Source organism: Manis pentadactyla, chromosome 1 (genome assembly GCF_030020395.1).
Source record: "Manis pentadactyla isolate mManPen7 chromosome 1, mManPen7.hap1, whole genome shotgun sequence".
Classification (NCBI taxonomy): domain Eukaryota; kingdom Metazoa; phylum Chordata; class Mammalia; order Pholidota; family Manidae; genus Manis; species Manis pentadactyla.
The window spans coordinates 93,968,603-93,986,277 of record NC_080019.1 but is presented as its reverse complement, the minus strand read 5'-3'; the positions used below and the strand labels follow the sequence as shown (position 1 = coordinate 93,986,277).

The 17,675-nt window shown below is 37.6% G+C and overlaps 1 protein-coding gene across 8 annotated transcripts in view; it reads right to left on the bottom strand.

Annotated features, from left to right (window-relative positions):
• The window catches only part of NMD3 (NMD3 ribosome export adaptor), a 144,382-nt gene that overhangs the window by 50,343 nt on the left and 76,364 nt on the right, over window positions 1–17,675 (bottom strand). For 2 of the 8 annotated variants that reach the window (XM_057499762.1, XM_057499768.1), the window contains 2 exons: window positions 13,096–13,161; window positions 11,955–12,140 (listed from right to left, as the gene is read on the bottom strand). The exons of 4 other annotated variants lie outside the window; for them this stretch is intronic. In XM_057499762.1, the coding sequence (XP_057355745.1) occupies window positions 13,098–13,161 (64 nt within the window). In that variant the 3' untranslated portion in view covers window positions 11,955–12,140; window positions 13,096–13,097. Of the gene's footprint in view, window positions 1–11,954; window positions 12,141–13,045; window positions 13,162–17,675 lie in introns of those variants that run through there. 2 more of the 8 variants (XR_008996902.1, XM_036906213.2) reach the window with 2 other exon arrangements.

Here is a 17,675-nt window from a genome sequence, read left to right as displayed (position 1 = left end):
CACGCCAACCAATCCCAAAGATTGGTTGAGTTCTCCAGAGACAGGTCATCTAAGTGCCTCCAACCCCATCAATGACTAGCAGGTCAAGGACAAGACAAGAGATCTGGTTCCGTCAGATTCGAGACAGGAGGGGCTGGAGGACGGCTGACACTGATGTGTGCACCCACGGCCTCTCTCTTCCCTGCCACCCTGCAAAGGCAATGGAGTCACCTAAAAGTGATGAATCTATCATATATTGGCAGGTTTTAATTTCTGGTCCCTTCTTTCAGTCTCAACTCCTATTCAGGTGGCAACTGTGAGGAAAATCAGGTTGGTTATAGTGGGAGAAAAAATAGAATTTCTTTCTGCACATCTAAGTCATAATATTAAACTTGTCCCTGAGCAATATGAAAAATAGAAACCACTCTTCTGATTGCTGCCCTGAAGCTACAACAGCTCCTTTTGCTTGCCTCTGACGTGCCAAGCCATTCCTCCCTTGCACCTTTGCTCCTGTGGTTCCCTCTGTCTGGAATGTTCTCTCAGCAGGCTCTTCCCACCTTTCAGATATCACATTGAATGTCAACTTCTGAGTAAAGTGTTCATTTTCTGCTCTGCCAAAAGGGATCTACTCCTGTTTTCCTGGATCTCAACACCTATTTTTTTTTTTCTAATAAATGAATCTTCACCCAACCTGCTCCTCTCCGGACTTTCCCATCTCAGGAAATGGTCCCAACTGCTTAAGCCAAAGGCCTCAGTATTACTCTCATTTGGCCTCACACTCATATCCAATCCAACCATAGTCCTAACTCCTCTTGCTCACCTCTGCCACCACTCTATTCTAGCCCATAACTTTATTGCCTGGCCAGACTGCAGTGCTAGTTTCCTCACTCCTGTTCTTGCCTCTCTACCATTCCACATCACACTCAATGAAGTCATTAAAAAAATATAAATCAGATTCTGCAACTCCTGTGCTTAAACCCTCAATGCCTCAGAAGTCCTCTCCTAGGCCCACAAGGCCTGCAGGGTCCCAGCCCTCAAGCTCTCCACTTAACTCTCCCTCCCTATGCACTGGTCTGCTTCCTATTCTTTGAACCTACCAGTCACCTTCCTGCCCCAGGGCCCTAGCTCTTCCTCTACTTGTGACAATATCTCCCAAAGTCTGAACACAGATAGCCCCTTCTCATGGTTCAGGTCTCAGCTTAAATACCATCCCACAAAAGCCCTCCCTGAGCTCCTCCCATCCCCATCAGAGAGCTCTCCTTACTTTTCTGTGCATCAGTTAACACTGTGATGAATTTGGCAGCTCATAGGCTTACTTTTTAATTATCTACTCTCTCCTTCACAGACACACTTATGTAAGCTTCCTCAGAACAGGTCCCTATGTCCCCAAATCCAGAACAGTATCTGGCTCAGAGGTACTCAGAAAGTATTGAAGGAACAAATGAATGGATGAATGAACAGCTTAAAAACCACTTATTCTCTGAAGAGGAGCGTTTTCTGGTCTCAGTCCCCTCTAAGTTGGTCTCCAGGGCACCTTTCAGCCAAATGTCCACGTCACCTTCTATAATTACACGTGCACGCTAACAGTTGGCTCTGCAAGACTGTCTTTTCTCTATAGTTTAAAGACCTCTTTCAATCTTCTCCTAGAGTACAGATGCACATCTGCCAAATAGGGTAAAACTTCACTAGGTAGATAATACAGTTCATACTTGCCAATAAGGTAAGGCAGGGCCAAGTAAAGTGTAAATTCCTCATTACAACAAAGGATACAATAAATTGCCTGTGCTCCAGGTCTATTTATGTCTGGCACTTAACTTTACTTTGAAATTGGGCTTCTCTGGACTTGAGCCCAAATTTAAGAAAACTCAAGAAAATGTGGAATTAAGACTCTATTAACTGCAAACAGTTTGTTGTATTCCGAACTGGGGAAATGTTCTTTATTGTCAGCAATCCTTGGTTTTCAATTTTGATTCATTTTTCAAGTTCTTCCTGATAAAAAAGCTATGTGGGTGGAAGAAATACTCTTTTATTTTGGCAGCATTCCCAGCTACATGACTGCAGCTTGGTACTTCCAGGCAAATGGCAACAGGACCCAGAACTTCAAGCTCTCCTTCAAAACACTTCTCTTTGAAGAACTATAAAGTGACTCTAAATGCTCTTTGAGCTTCAAAACAAACAGTTGAAGCCAGTCCTCATGCACTTTTACCATATATATAGACACATTTAGCTTCATAGTCTAAAGGCATAAAGGAAGAAGATTGGGGGAAAAGTAGAAATTTGATTTTTAAAAAAAGTAATCAATTTAAAAAAATCTAAGATGCACATGAAAAACTTCCTTACTCTGTTCTGTACCTTCAGAATCAGACCCATCCTTCAAGTTTCACTTCAGAAATCACCTTCTCCAAGAAGTATTTCCCTAGTCTTGCAGGCCATTTTAAGATCTCCTTCCTCTCGATTCCTGCCTCACTTCACTTGGAATGTCTCAGTTTATTTAACTTAGAGATTATAGGTAGTTGTTTATATGCTCATCTCCCAGTAGACCATGTCCCATTCACTGTAAGCACCTAGAGGACAAGAACTCTCTCTAACTCACCTAGAACATTCATCCAGGCCCAAAATCACACTTTCATTTTTATGTTAAGATTATTAATTCCTCTATTCAAAGCACTAATAAAATACAGGTATTTTTTAGGTTTTTTTTAAGGATTTTCACTTAAATTTTTTTAACTTTTTATTTTAAATAGTTATGGTATCCTTCATCCAGCTTCTCTCAACAGTGACATCATATACACAAAATCCAAACAATAAATTGACATTGATAAAATACCGTTAACTAGTCTACAGGCCATGTTCAATTTTTATCAGCTTTTACGTGCACTCATGTGTGTGTTTCTAAGCAACACATGCATATGCAATCCCATGTATATATAATTATGTAGCCATCACCACAGTCAAGATACAGAACTTTCATCACAAAGGAATCTTCTCATACTCTCCTTTTATGTTCACATTCCTTCCCAAAGCCTATCCCTGCTCCATCACAGCCACTAATCTGTTCTCCATCTCTATAGTTTTGTCATTTGGAGAATGTTATATAAATGGAATTATAAAGTATATGACCTTTTGAGACTGACTTTCTTCACTAAGCCTAATGCCCTTGAGATCCATCCAGATTACTGCATGTATCAATAGTTCATTACTTGTTATTGCTGAGTGGTATTCCCTGGTTGAATGTACCAGGGTTTGGCTATTCTGTTTACAGTTTAGAGCTATTAAAAATAAAGCTGCTATAAACATTCATCTACAGATGTGTGTGAGCATAAGTTTTCATTTCTCTGGGGTAAATACCCAAGAGGACAATCGCTGGTAAGTGCATATTTACTTTTATAAGAAACTGCCAAACTATCTTTCCAGAGAGGCTATGCCACTCCCACTAAAGATGCATTAAAAATTGTTTCCCTGCATTATTATCTCCAGTATGTGGTACTATCATTATTTTTTATTTTAGCTCATCTGTTAGGTGGGTAGTGATATCTTTTTATTTTACCTTGCATTTTCCTAATAGCTAATGATGCTGAACATATTTCATGTGTTTATTTGCCATGTATCTCCTTTTGGTGAAAGTCTTTGGCCCATTTTCTAATTGGATTGTTTGAGTGTTGAATGTGGAGACTTTTTGTATATTCTCTGCCAAATATGTGGTTTACAAATGTTTTCTCTTAGTCTGTAGTTTGTCTTTTCATGCTCTTAATAGGGTCTTTGCAGCACAAGCTTTGGATGCAGTCCAATTTATTAACTTTTCCTTTCATGGATGGTGTTTTTTGTAGCAAATCTAAGATTTCACTTAGTCCTAGGTCTAGAAGATTTTTCTCCTGTTTTATTTTAAAAGTTTGTATGGTTTTACATTTACACTTAAATCTATGATTCATTTTGGATTAATCTGTGTATAAAGTATGGGAATATGTCCTGGTTCTTTGGGTTTATTTTTTACCTGTGATTGCCCAAATTACTCTAGCACCATTTGTTGAAAAGATTCTCTTTCCTCCACTGAATTGCTTGCCTCTTAGCCAAAAGCAGTTAGCAATATATTCGGAAAAGAATTGAAAACAGGTACCCAAGCCACTTCATGTTTGTACAAAATAGCACTATCACAACAGCCAAAAGTTGGAAAGAGCCCAAATGTCCATCATTTGATGAATGGATAAACCAAATATGGTATATACACATAATGGGATATTATTCAGCCATAAAAAGGAATGAAGTACTGACACATGCTGAAGGTGAATGAACATTGAAACATGCTAAGTGAAAGAAGCCAGATACAAAGGATCACTTATTATGTGATTCCATTTATATGAAGTATCCTGAGTAGGTAAATTCATACAGATGGAATGCAGATTGGTGGTTACCAGGGTCAGGGAAGGAGGGGAATTGGTGAATAACTGCTTAACTGGCACAGAGTTTCCTTTTGGGGTAATAAAATGTTTTGGAACTAGATAGATGTAGTGATTGCACAACACTGTGCACTAAATGTCACTTTAAAATGGTTAATTAATTTTATGCTATGTGAATTTAACCTCAATTTTTAAAAATCAGTTAGACATATTTGTGTGGGTCTAATATCCAGCCTTGATTATTATAGATACATAGCTAATATCATGCTTTTTACATAAACGGTCAACTACAGGTAAGCTAAATGGACACTTGCTCCTCAGTGTCTTTTTCTTTTTCTCTCACTGTGCTGTGAGTTTTACCCCAACATATATTCACAGGCCCCGTCACATGCAAGTAGAGACTGGCTTTGCTGACACAAATTGGCACAGGATTTCAAGAAATTAGAAATTCAGTCAAGGTTGATTCATATTGTCAGTTTTATTTTCTGCTTCCCCATCTTACTGTCTAAAAAAAATCTCCAAGTATTAAATGTAATACCTTTATAATTTAAAATTGTGTGCATGATTAAGTGGAGAAAGGAGTGTTCTTAACCTTCCTATTCTCTTTGCAGTTATTTAGAATGTGCATTACTAGCTTATCAAGATATTTAGATTTTTACAGCTTTACTAATTTCAGATTTTATGAATGAGAAAGCTCCTGGCAGGTATTTCAAAGACACCCATAAACTGTCACCAAGACAGTTAGAACATCTTTAGAGCCATGGGACATTCTAGCCTCCCACTTATGGAAGGTTGGGCCTGTAACTAGGTTTCTTCACCAGCCAGGGTGAAGGCTAATTGGGTTGCACAGCTCAGACTCATGCCTGGGCTTGAAAAACTGAAGAGCTTAGTTGTTGTATCACACCTATGATTTGTTGACTATATAGATTTTATATGAAGATTCATTTTTGCTGCCTTGTCCTTTCCTCTCAGATTTCTACAGAGAGATGATAAAGAGAAGCTGCTCATGACAAATCCCTGCTTAAAATCTTCCACTGACCTCAGAATAAAGTCCAACATCCCAGCATGTTGTACAACCTCCTTAGCTCTCCAGCTTCCTCTGGCCTCTTCTCCAACCCTGAGTCCCAGTCTCATAACAAAATATCTGGATTTCCAATATTTTGCCATGTTCTTGCTTGACCCAGTGCCTTTGCATATGCTATCACCCTTCCAGCTTGGCTTGGATAGCCCCACCTGGAAGGTCTCTGTGATCTCTTACAGTCAGGTTAGGGCTCTCTCCATGTTTCCCCCTTACATGGTGAATGTTACCTGAGTTGTAATTCCCTGTTGACTTGTTTTTCTCCCTCATGAGACCAAGGACAGATTATGCCAGGCATATAGTAGATGCTCAACAAATATCTCTTAAATGAATAATTAATTCATTATCTTATCAGAGATATTTCTTGAATATCTATTATGTGTTAGACACTATTTTCTTTGTGGGAATATAGCACTTTACAAAGCAGGAAGTCCCTGCATTATTGGAGCTTATATTATAAAAAGAAAAGGAGATAGACAATAAATCAGTAAATTAATAAATATATAGTAAAGTTTCAGGCAGTGATAAACTATGTGAAGAAAAGAAAAGCAGAGTGAATGAGTGAATGAACGAAAAATTCAAAACTAGAAATCAGACCATTCAGACTACTGCCATAGAAGCCAATTGTACAGCAATAGTTCAAACTTAAAATCACATGGATTTCTTATTCTGTAATAAATCCTACAAATATTCACTGACTGTCTTCTAGTTGTCAGCCACTACTAGTTTAGGTCTGGGATACAGCAGTGGACAGAACAATTTTTACTAGGAATTTTTATTCCTGTCCTTGAGCTTACATATTAATGTTGGCAAGTAAATATATATCAGAGGCTGATGAGTGTTTTGAGGAAAATAAAACAAAGAAAAGCCAAAGAAACTCCTGAGTATGTATGGTGGAGAGGACAGTAGTTTGTATTTTAAATAATCAAGTTAGAACTCAAAAGAAAGTGGCATCAGAGCAGAGCACTGCAGGAGGTAAGGGAGCAAGCAAGTGGATATCTGTAATGAATAGTCCAAACCGAGAATAGAAAGTACAAAAACTCTGGGGCAGGAGTGAGGCATCTAAACCTGAAAACTGCTCCTAATTGAACTAGACAGAGCAGGAGAGACCTGAGTGTGTGACTTGGAGACCCCACTTAGTGGGTGTATGGCTTTAACCACATTTTTAATTTCCTTAGGTATCCAATTCCTCATTTGTACAATTAATGACTATCTAAAAATGTGGTCATGCTACTCCAACAGAAGATAAGGAACTCTATAAACAGTAAGTCTCACAAATGTCAGTTTTAACTATCTTATCAGATACCTTGTCTTATAAGGGACTCTATAAACAGTAAGTCTCACAAATGTCAGTTTTAACTATCTTATCAGATACCTTGTCTTCCAAGATTTCCAGGAATGTTAACTAGATCACTTAGTGATCTAGTTACAATGATCAGTTATGCTGAAGAAGTACTTGTTAAATCTAAATGCAACAAGAAATCATAGAATTTTCAGTTTCTTGCAGTAGGTTTGCATTATTATTTGTATACTGTGACTTATTTAACATATTTTCAATATCAGTATTTCTTGAAAAAGCTAAGATTTCTGATCACTAACAGGATCTAGACTTCCTGTATCATTCGGGTTACGATTCTGATATTCAGTTTGTTATTGCAGTATACATAGAGCCTTTCTCAAGTTGACTTTGATTCCTGATTGTAGACATTGATCACATTATTCTTATCACATTTTATGATTTAAAATTCAATCCAGCTATTCCTTAGGTGCTATGTGGAAAAGAGTCCCTATCACTTTTAATTTAGATAAGTATAGCACAAAGAAGGCCTAAATTCAAGGAGTTTGCAGTCTGAGCCTCCTAGATATCTGGGACAGGCTCTATAGGAATACCTGTATTCTATTGGGAATATTTAATCTGGTAGGATAGTTACCTAAAAGGTGATTTAAGCTTTCATTATGATCCCTAATTGAAATTTTCTATTACACATTATTATATAAATTATATGTAGTACAATATAGTTATATATGCAAAGTTACATTTGTGTATGTTATAGGCAATACAAGAGATTTTTAAGTGTAATTTTATACTATATGATCCTTTAGGAAACAATGCTGTCATACATAAAGAATTCACAAGATAAGGCGGCATGTGATGAGTGACAAATGAGTAGCACAGACAAGAGGGGAGGGACCTCAGAGGAAGGATGGCTATTTACTGAACTGGACATTCATGAAAGTCTTTGCAGATAGGTTGGGACTTGAATTAAGGACACATGATTTAAAGATGAAGGAAGAGGAGAAAGAAAGGTGTGGCAAAGGCCCAGAGATGATACCTACAGAGGATGTTTGAGGGACACTGAACAAAACAATATAGTTGGAACTGAGGGTAGATCTGAAGTAGAAGCTTTTTCAGGAATATATTTCAAACAAAGGGTGGAAAGAATATTAAATAGGAGAAAATATAGAAGGCCTTGAATGACTGCATCACTGATACATACACTATTGGAGGGAATAGTAAATTGATGTAACTTTCTAGGGACAGTTAAGCAGTATTTCTCAAAATGTATATACCCTTTGATTTAGCAATCCTACTTTTAGGAATTTAAGGCTATAATCAGAGAAAATCCCAAATACTTGCATAAAGGGATGCTTATTTTGGTACTTGCTTATATTAGGAAAATAAAACTAATTCCCATATACTAAATTGGTGATAAATAATAGCATCTCCAAATATGGCATCCAATGCAGCCATGAAAGCAAGTTTTTCAGGATTACTAAGGCAATGAGCAGACAATGTAAACATAAAGTGAACAGAGCAAATCAGAAAAGTCTTTATACAAGGACAGAAAATTTTTCCCTTCTTCCCTTCTAGGTTCTTTGGCTGTCCTAATAATTAAATTGATGAAGATTAACAGGAGAAAAAAAATTAATTTTATAGATACAGAAGCTCCATAAAAAATAGGAGATTCAAAAAAGTGACCAAGCAGGCAGCTTTTATACCTGTCTGACAAGAAAACAATAAATTTGTGAAGAATTAACATGACAAAGGGGTTTGGGCTTGGGGAGTAAACTAATGAAGTAGTAACAAGGTTTGTTTAGGCAGCCTTCTCAGACCCAAATTCCCCATCATGTGGTAAGAATGCCTCCTGACAGAAGGTACCATGGGAGATTTGTCTCCTGTATTCAGGGGACAAAGGAGAGTCAAAGTGTCCTTCTTGCACTGGCTGTTTCTCAAGTAATTTTAATTCAAAATAATCAACATGCCATAGTGGCATATTTCAGGTGGCATACACTGTTCTTCATTAATTCCAATTTTTTAAAGATTATATAAGACAGGCAAGGAATATACCAAATGTTAACAATGATTAATGGTGTGTTTTTTTCCCATCAAAACAATCAATATTTATCTGTCTTGTGCTTCATCCCCTCAGGGCCACTCTGATAAACTGATAATGTAGAGAAAGATACTCAGTGCAGTACAGAGTGGATGGCTGCCTCTCGCATGGAAGACAGCTCTCTTAAATAACAGAGTCCTCCCAAAACCAATGCCTTTAGTCCAAGGCAGTGAACGGCCAGCAATACAGACACATGAAGGGAGGTAAACTTTGAGTTTCTCATATCACACCAACTAAGAACAGGAGCTTTAGTTAATGTTTACCTGGGTGCCAGGCACTGTGCTAGTGCTTTTCACAGATGGTCTCATTTAAACCCCAAACAGTCCTATGAGTTAGGTACCAGTATTATTCTCATTTTATAATAGAGAGAAATTGAAGCACAAAAAGGTTAAAAAAACATCCTCAAAGGCACACAGCTAACAAGATAGAGCCAAGATCCAAATGCAGATAATGATTCAAGAGTTTACATTAACTACTACACTCTCCCACCAGTTTTAATGGAAGACAGAAAAAACAATCTATCCTGTACATCTCCTCATCCTAAGGTCATGTGTTGCAATGACCTTGGTGAAGAGATAGGCACCAAACAATCAATTAAGAAAATTCATGAATGGGCCCTGTAGGACCGACCATCTAGGTACTAGGTCTCGAATTTACTAGCATTGTGACTTTGGGAAGGTTGTAACCCCTCCAAGCCTTGACTTTCTCATGCATAAAAAGGAAAGTAATAAATATTACCTGACCTGCAGGCTTCCCAGAATGGCTATAAAGATCAAAGGAAACAAAACACATTAAAGCGCTGTGAAAACTATCAAGTGCCATACTTGTAAAAGGTATTAGGCATAATAACCAGCATGGAACTCTCAGTCTTAAGACTGGAAACCAGATTGCTCTGAGAAGCTCTCCAAGGGTCATTCTCAAGGAGGATATCACACTATCCCACGACATCTGCTACAGCTGTAGCCTGAATATAGTGATGTGTTATTTGGAACAAGGCACCTGATTTGCACCATAGTGCAACACACCGTGTTGGAAACATCTACCTGTGAGTAATGGACACTGAGATAAGCTAAATAACAATATTTACACAACCCAAATCCTGACCTGGAAAGCCATTCAGAGAACTTTCATTGATACTCCGATAGTTAAGGTCCTTCCTGATTCATGAGGAAAAACATAACAGGCAAATAATGACGGTGTCCTCCACATACCGGGCCCTGCCTGTGCTAGAACCCTCACAGACATCTTCTCTAGGCCTCAAGGAATACCTGCTATTATCCCCATTTTACAGTTAAGAAAACAGGCTCAGAAAAGTTAATCAGCTTGCCTACCAGGCAGCTAAGGGATAAAGAGAAAATTAAGGGATGATGACACAATTTTGTTTCTCCATTTCTGTTCCTATAAAGTTATCTAAACTCTTTTTTCTGTTCAGTCCCTTCAAAATGAAGGTAATTTATAAATCATATTATTTCTTGGGTTTCTGTTAACATGTTAGATGAGTAAAACTGACATTGATCCAAAATATTTTATTATAATATACACAATTATTTTGAGACCAAGGCATGGAGGCCAGACTCAGGAAAATTATGTGAATTTAATAGGAAATCATTTTGTCTAACATTTTTCTTAAGAGGGAAAAATTTTTTACTTTTAATTAAGAGAAATGAAAGGAATATTTACAACAAATATGACATATTCTTAATGTCAGTAATAAATAAACTCATAGAATTTTGTTAAGTTCATTTATACATAAACAAATTGCCCGAAAAACAGGCAGACAATTCATAAAGAAATATAAATTTTTATCAAATATATGGAAACTCACTGATAATCAAGTAAAGTTAAACAATGAGATTCCACATTTTACATATTAAGAGATTTAAAAATTTTTAATATATAATGTTGGTGAGTGTGATTCTCATGCTCTGCTGTGTAGAACTGCATAACAGAAGAACCTTTATGGAAAGTGATTTGGTGATTTGTGTAAAGATCCTTCAACAATATGCTCTTTGACTATGATAGATTAAATATGAACACAAATGATTTGTTGTATCCCCCAGAAAGAGATGTGGTCTATTTTACCATCCTCTGGAATCTGGCCTATGAATGCTTTGATCAAGATAGCGTGCTGGAAGAGACTATGTGCCAGTTCTGGGCTTAACCTTTAAGAGGACTAGCAATTTACACCTCCTCTCTCTTGGAACCCAGTGCAGAAGTCTGCCTAGAGGCAGGAAACTGAGGTCCCAGCCAACAGCCAGTACCAACTTGTTAGTCATGTGAGAGAATCACCTAAGAAGTGGATCCTCCAGCCCCCGTCAAGCTATCCCAGCCAGCTAACATCACATGGAGCAGAGAAAACTTGTCCCCTAATTGCTAAATTGTTACCAAATAGCTATTGTTGTCCTAAGTTTTGAGCACATATTACACACAAATAGATACCAGAGATTGACCCAATAATTTTACTTCTGGAAATTTATCCTCAGGTACTAATCAGGAATGCAGACAAAGGCTTACATTCCAAAACACTTTTTGTGGAGAAACTTCAGAGAACCTTAATGTCTAAATTAGGAAAACTATGCGAGCAATATGGGAGAGTACTTAAGCTTTCAGGTGGAAAAAGTCATATAAGGGAATATGCATGTAAAAAGAAGAACAACTAAAAGTTAAGAGCAGTGATTTCTGGGCAATAGTATTATGAGTGATTTTATTTGATCTTCACATTTTTTGTGATAATTATGTAATTAGAAAAAAAAAACCTTAAAAATAAGAAAACTATCAACTTGTGAAATCAGTCCATAGATAAACTTTAAAAAATAAAGTTACATTTAACTATAGTTTCAAACTTTTTCATAAAGTCATTTTCCCATGGCATTCAGCAATATTGATGTTGAATCATCTGCTATTTCTTATAATTGACAGGCTGATAGGCAGTTACATGGCAGTTTTAAAAATCAGCAGGAACAAGCCTATTAGCAAAGGGCTTTGATAATCCACAAACTGGATCTAAAAATCCTGAATAATTAAGCAGTTTTAATGATGTGGAAGAATGTGAAATAATTGAAGAAAAAGTTTTTAAAAATTAGACTAACATCAGTAAAAGTCTGTTACCTGCTTGGAGCTTTCCATAGCCATGCCATTTAATTCTCTCAACAGCCCTGTGAGGTGGGTGTTATTCCCGTTTTATAGATGAGGACCGTGAAGCCTTGACTGAAGTTTCAACAGCCTGAAACGGCATAGTGAGTATGTTCTTCCCATAGCACCATGCTACTCCACAAAAGTCAGGGTTCAACATTCCTATGAGAGGAAAAAAATGCATCAAATATATGGGCTATTTGAAAAAGCCTTTCTTTCATTCTAACACAATTAATTAAAGTGTATTTAATTGGATTTTGTAAGCCTCTTTAGGAGATCGTTTTCTTCTTGCAGAATTTGAAGCAATCCTCAAAAAGTCAATGCCAATTTTGTGAGAAGCCTTGACTCTTCTTGAGCAATTGAAGTTGGGAGATGGAGACTAACTTACAAAGTGGACATAACCGTCACATAGCCTCTCTCCTCCTTGTCCTCTTTTCCATGACATATCTGCAAAGCCCTGTCTTCAGCATGACTGAGGCTTTTAGTGAGTTGGAACTCGGCTGTGCTTGTTGATTTTATTCAATACTATTTATATTTGTTTTGTTTTGTTTCCAATAAGCCATAGCCAATTTGGGAGCCAAGATGTGAGGGACCAGTACCTCAGAGGCCCTCACATGGCATTTGATGGGATATAAGGGAGAGCCAGATTTCAATCAAGCCCCAGTTTTTTTGTTTTAATTAAATTTAACAATTACAGCTAAGATTTCATAGTGATTATATGCATCAGCTCTGTGCTATGCATTTGTGTGTGAACATGACCCTACTAAATCCTCATAATTCTAAGATGCAGGCATTATTTTTTATTTTCATTTTACAGATAAAAGATATTGAGTACCTGGAGCCCAGATGGCTGGGGGTCAGAGTATGAACTATTTGGTCTCAGTCCATGCTCCTAACTGCCACATGGACTGCAGGAGTTAGGGCTGGGGTTTTAGGGAGAAGCCTACCTCTGTCCTTTTCCATCATGTCTAGAGGGAAGCCTGAGTATGAACAATGGGAGAAGGGATGTAGTGGGGAGAATGGAAAAATTGGAATCCTAGTTGTGCGAGTCCAAGCTGGAGAGTCACCTTTCCCAGAGCCAGGACAGCTTGCCTCCCAGTTCTAAACTGTTAAGTACCTTCAGCCTTCTTTTAAAATGTATTTCCAGGGTTCCACCACTTTCCAGTTGAGTAATCTTGGACATCTATAAATCAGGACGGGGTAAACACGGAAGATTAAATGAGGTAACAGATGTAAAGCCTTTAGAATAGTGTGTGGAACATAGGAAGCACTGTCTATGTATGCTAATACTATCATTAGTCTGCTTGGGAACATACCAGCCACTTTCTACCCCAAGGTCCTGAACCCAATGCTCCCTCTGCCTGAGACACTTTTCACCCCATTATGTATTTGGCTCCTTTCTTCCCCTCCTTCAAGCATTGCTCCAATGACACGTTCTCAATGAGGCCTTTCTATACAATATTTAAAATTGAAATGCTTTCCCTACCTGTCTCCCCCAAACTAGCAGCCTATATCCCCTGCCTTAATTTGTTTTTCTCCTTATAAGCACTTCTTACGCTCAGATAATAAATTACTTTATTTCTTTGATTTTTGTCTATTTTCTTACTGTAAATGGGGGCTGGTTTCTGTTTTATTCACTGCTCTATTCCCAACACCTAGAACAGAGCATGACAGAGAGTAAAGACCTAAAAAAGATGCATTGAATAAATCCACCAACAAACTCGTCACTGTACAGTCAATTGCAGGGTCTCTTTGAAACATCCATAAGGTTAAGTCAGTCAGTCGAAAGTGAACATGTAAGTTGTCTGGACTTTTCAATCCTCTGATACCATTTGGGAAAGACTTTGAAAGTCTTATAAAATTTTGTGTTGAGAAAGGTAACTCCATTGAAATTTTAGGTGACATGTACTGTTTTATACTCTTGACATGCATTTAGAATCAGTAACTAAGAGTCCCATCTAGCATGAGCACAGCTGGACAGAAGAGTCCAAATGCAGAGTAAGAATAAAGCATTATTGGAATCAAATCATGACTCCATTAGTTCTTATTCAAGCCAGTTCAAATAAATCATAGGTTGGATTATCCAGTTTTTTCCTGACAGCAAAGCAAGGACAGGAAAGTCAGTAATTAATGAGAACATCTTATTTCGTGTGTCAGAGGGACTCAAAATTCCATGCTTTCTAACACAAAAGCGAATGTTAAACATGAAGATGTTGGGGAAAGACACTAGGACATACGGGGCTCCCACTTAGTACTAAGAATTATGTGTTTGCTGAGGTCTCAGTGGTGGGTGGCTGTCTTTTTAATCGGTGAAAGGCAATCTAGCAGAATGGAAAGCATGCCACAGAAAGAGCACAAAGGCCAACAAGGTATATCAAGTTCCAGGTGGGGCTGGGAAACTCTCCCCGTCCCAAAGGCAGACTGACCCTGTGTCATCCACAGGAGGTGAAATGCTAGCCTCAAAGCAGCAGCCATTTCTGTACACCACTTTTTGGCCAAACTAAAGGGTTTGAGGAGCTCTTAAGCTTTGCCATGGCTGAATTATGAGAGCCAGGAATTATTTCCAGGATAAATGAGATTTTTTATAAGGTATACAGAAGAGGAAAGTTGAATTGACTAAGGCTGCATTCTGAACGTTTTGGTGTCCTGACCTTTCATTCATGTAAACTGAGCACAAACTTCACCAACCTTTGCAGCGTTGAGAGAGATAACCATGTGGCACAGGTTGCTGACTATGAATGAGCCTGTGCTTCAAGGCCCACAGAGCCCTCCCATGCCTTCAGCTCACACAGACACTTTCCACTTGGGCCTTTTAATTCAGTCTCCTTAAATTCAATCTCCTCTTACCCAATTCTTTTTTTTTTTTAAGTGTGACTCATCTCTCACAACTAAGCTACAGGTTCTCAAAAGGCAAAGACTACGTTTTAATATTCTTCCTTTGTACCCACAGACTGGGTACCATTGAACTGATGTAACATTATGTAAGTTTAAAGTATACAACATGTTGATTTGATACACTTATATATCAAGAAGTGATTACCACAGTAGCATTAGTTAATACCTCTATCACTTTTGCTTTTCTTTTCAAAAACCAGCTCTTAGTTACATTGATCTTTTCCATTGTTTTTCTGGTCTCTATTTTATTTCTGCTCTGATCTTTGTTATTTCCTTCCTTCTGCTAACTTTGGGCTATTTGTTGTTTCTGTAGTTCCTTGAGATATAATGTTAGGTTGTTTAAGATACTTTTTTCTTGGTGTAGGTTATTTATCACTATTCATCTTAGTTCATCGTAGAACTGCATTTGCTGCATCCCATAGGTTTTGGTATGTATTTTTGTTTGTTATATGTATTCTTTATTCCCCTTTTGATTTCTTTGACCCATTGGTTGTTCACCAGTGTGTTGTTTAATTTCCACATATGTATTAATTTTCCATCTTTCCTCTTATTAGTGACTTCTGGTTTCATTCCATCATAGTCCAAAAAGATAACTTAAGATTTCAATCTTCTTAAATTTACTAATATTTGTTTTGTGACCTCTCGTATGATCTATCCTGAAAATGTTTTGTTGCACGAGATGAATGTATATTCTGCTGTTGTTAGACGGAAAGTTCTATGTATGCCTGTTTGTCTTAAGTACAGTTCAGTCCAACATTTCCTTATTGATTTCCTGTCTGTATGATCTATCCACTGTTGGAGGCAGGTTATTAAATTCCTCTATTGTTGTATCTTTGTCTATTTCTCCCTTTAGATATGTTAGTATTGCTTAATGTATTTAGGTACTCTGATGATGAATGCATGTATTTTTACAATTATATCTTCTTGATGAGTTGATCCCTTGTTATATAATGACCTTCTTTATCTCTTGTTACCATTTTTTGCTTGAAGTGTATTTTGTGTAATAAAATATAACATCCCTGCTCTCTTTTGGTTTCCACTTGCATGGAATATCTCTTTCTATCTCTTTACTTTGAGCCTATGTGTGTACTTAAGGCTGAAGTGAGTCTCTTGTAGGCAACATATGTTTATCTTTTTTAATCCATTCAGTCACTCTGTCCTTTGATTGGTGAATTCAGTCCATTTACATTTAGAGTAATTATTGATAGGTGAGGACTTACCAGTGCCATCTAATTACTCTCTGGCTGTTTTGTAGTTCCACTGTTCCTTTTTACCTCTTTCTGCCTATCTTTGTGAACAGGTGATTTTCCATGGTGATGTGCTCTGATTCTTTTATCTTTTGTGAGTCTCTTTATCTTTTCTGAATCTACTATGTTTTTGCTTTGGGTTAGCATGGGGATTACATAATACATCTTCTAGCTAAAGCAGTACATTTCAAACTGATAGCAACTTAATTGCACACAAAAGCTCCATCCTTTTACTCCTCTCCTATGTTTTCGATGCTACAACTTACTTTTTATATTGTATATTCATTAATAAATTACAGTGACTATAGCTATTTCTTATACTTGTCCTTGAACCTTAAAACTAGAGTTAAATGGTTAACACACCATATTACAGTATTAAGAGTATTCTGAATTTGACTACATACTGATCTTAACCAGTGCGGTTTTAGCTGGAAGAACTCCTTTCAGCATTTCTTTTAAGGCATGACTAGTGGTGGTGAACTCCCTTATTTTCATTTGTCTAGGAAAATCTTTCTCTCGCCTTCATTTTTGGAAGGATAACTTTGCCAGATAATGGTTGGTGGGTTTTTTTTGTTTGTTTGTTTTAATTTATTTTTATTTATGTTTACTAGGCTCTCCCCTACCCCAAGACCCCCCCACAAACCGCATTACAGTCACTGTCCATCACCATAGTAAGATGTTGTAGAATCACTACTTGTCTTCTCTGTGTTGCAAAGCCCTCCCCTTTCCCCCACCCCCCATATTATGCATGCTAATCATAATACCCCCTTTCTTCTTCCCCACCCTGATCCCTCCCAATCCTCCCATTCTCCCCAGTCTCTTTCCCTTTGGTAACTGTTAGTCCATTCTTGGGTTCTGTGATTCTGCTGCTGTTTTGTTCCTTGCTTTTCTTTTGTTCTTATAATCCACAGATGAGTGAAATCATTTGGTATTTGTTTTTCTCTGCTTGGCTTATTTCACTGAGCATAATACCCTCTAGCTCCATCCATATTGTTGCAAATGGTAGGATTTGTTTTCTTCTTATGGCTGAATAATATTCCATTGTGTATATGTACCACCTCTTCTTTATCCATTCATCTACTGATGGACACTTAGGTTGCTTTCAATTCTTGGCTATTGTAAATAGTGCTGCGATAAACATAGGGGTGCATCTGTCTTTTTCAAACTGGAGTGCTGCATCCTTAGGGTAAATTCGTAGAAGTGGAATTCCTGGGTCAAATGGTAAGTCTATTTTGAGCATTTTGAGGAACCTCCATATTGCATTCCACAATGGTTGAACTAATTTACATTCCCACCAGCAGTGCAGGAGGGTTCCCCTTTCTCCGCAACCTCGCCAACATTTGTTGTTGTTTGTCTTTTGGATGGTGGCCATCCTTACTGGTGTGAGGTGATATCTCATTGTGGTTTTAATTTGCATTTCTCTGATAACTAGCGATGTGGAGCATCTTTTCATGTGTCTGTTGGCCATCTGAATTTCTTCTTTGGAGAACTGTCTGTTCAGCTCCTCTGCCCATTTTTAATTGGATTATTTGCTTTTTGTTTGTTGAGGTGGGTG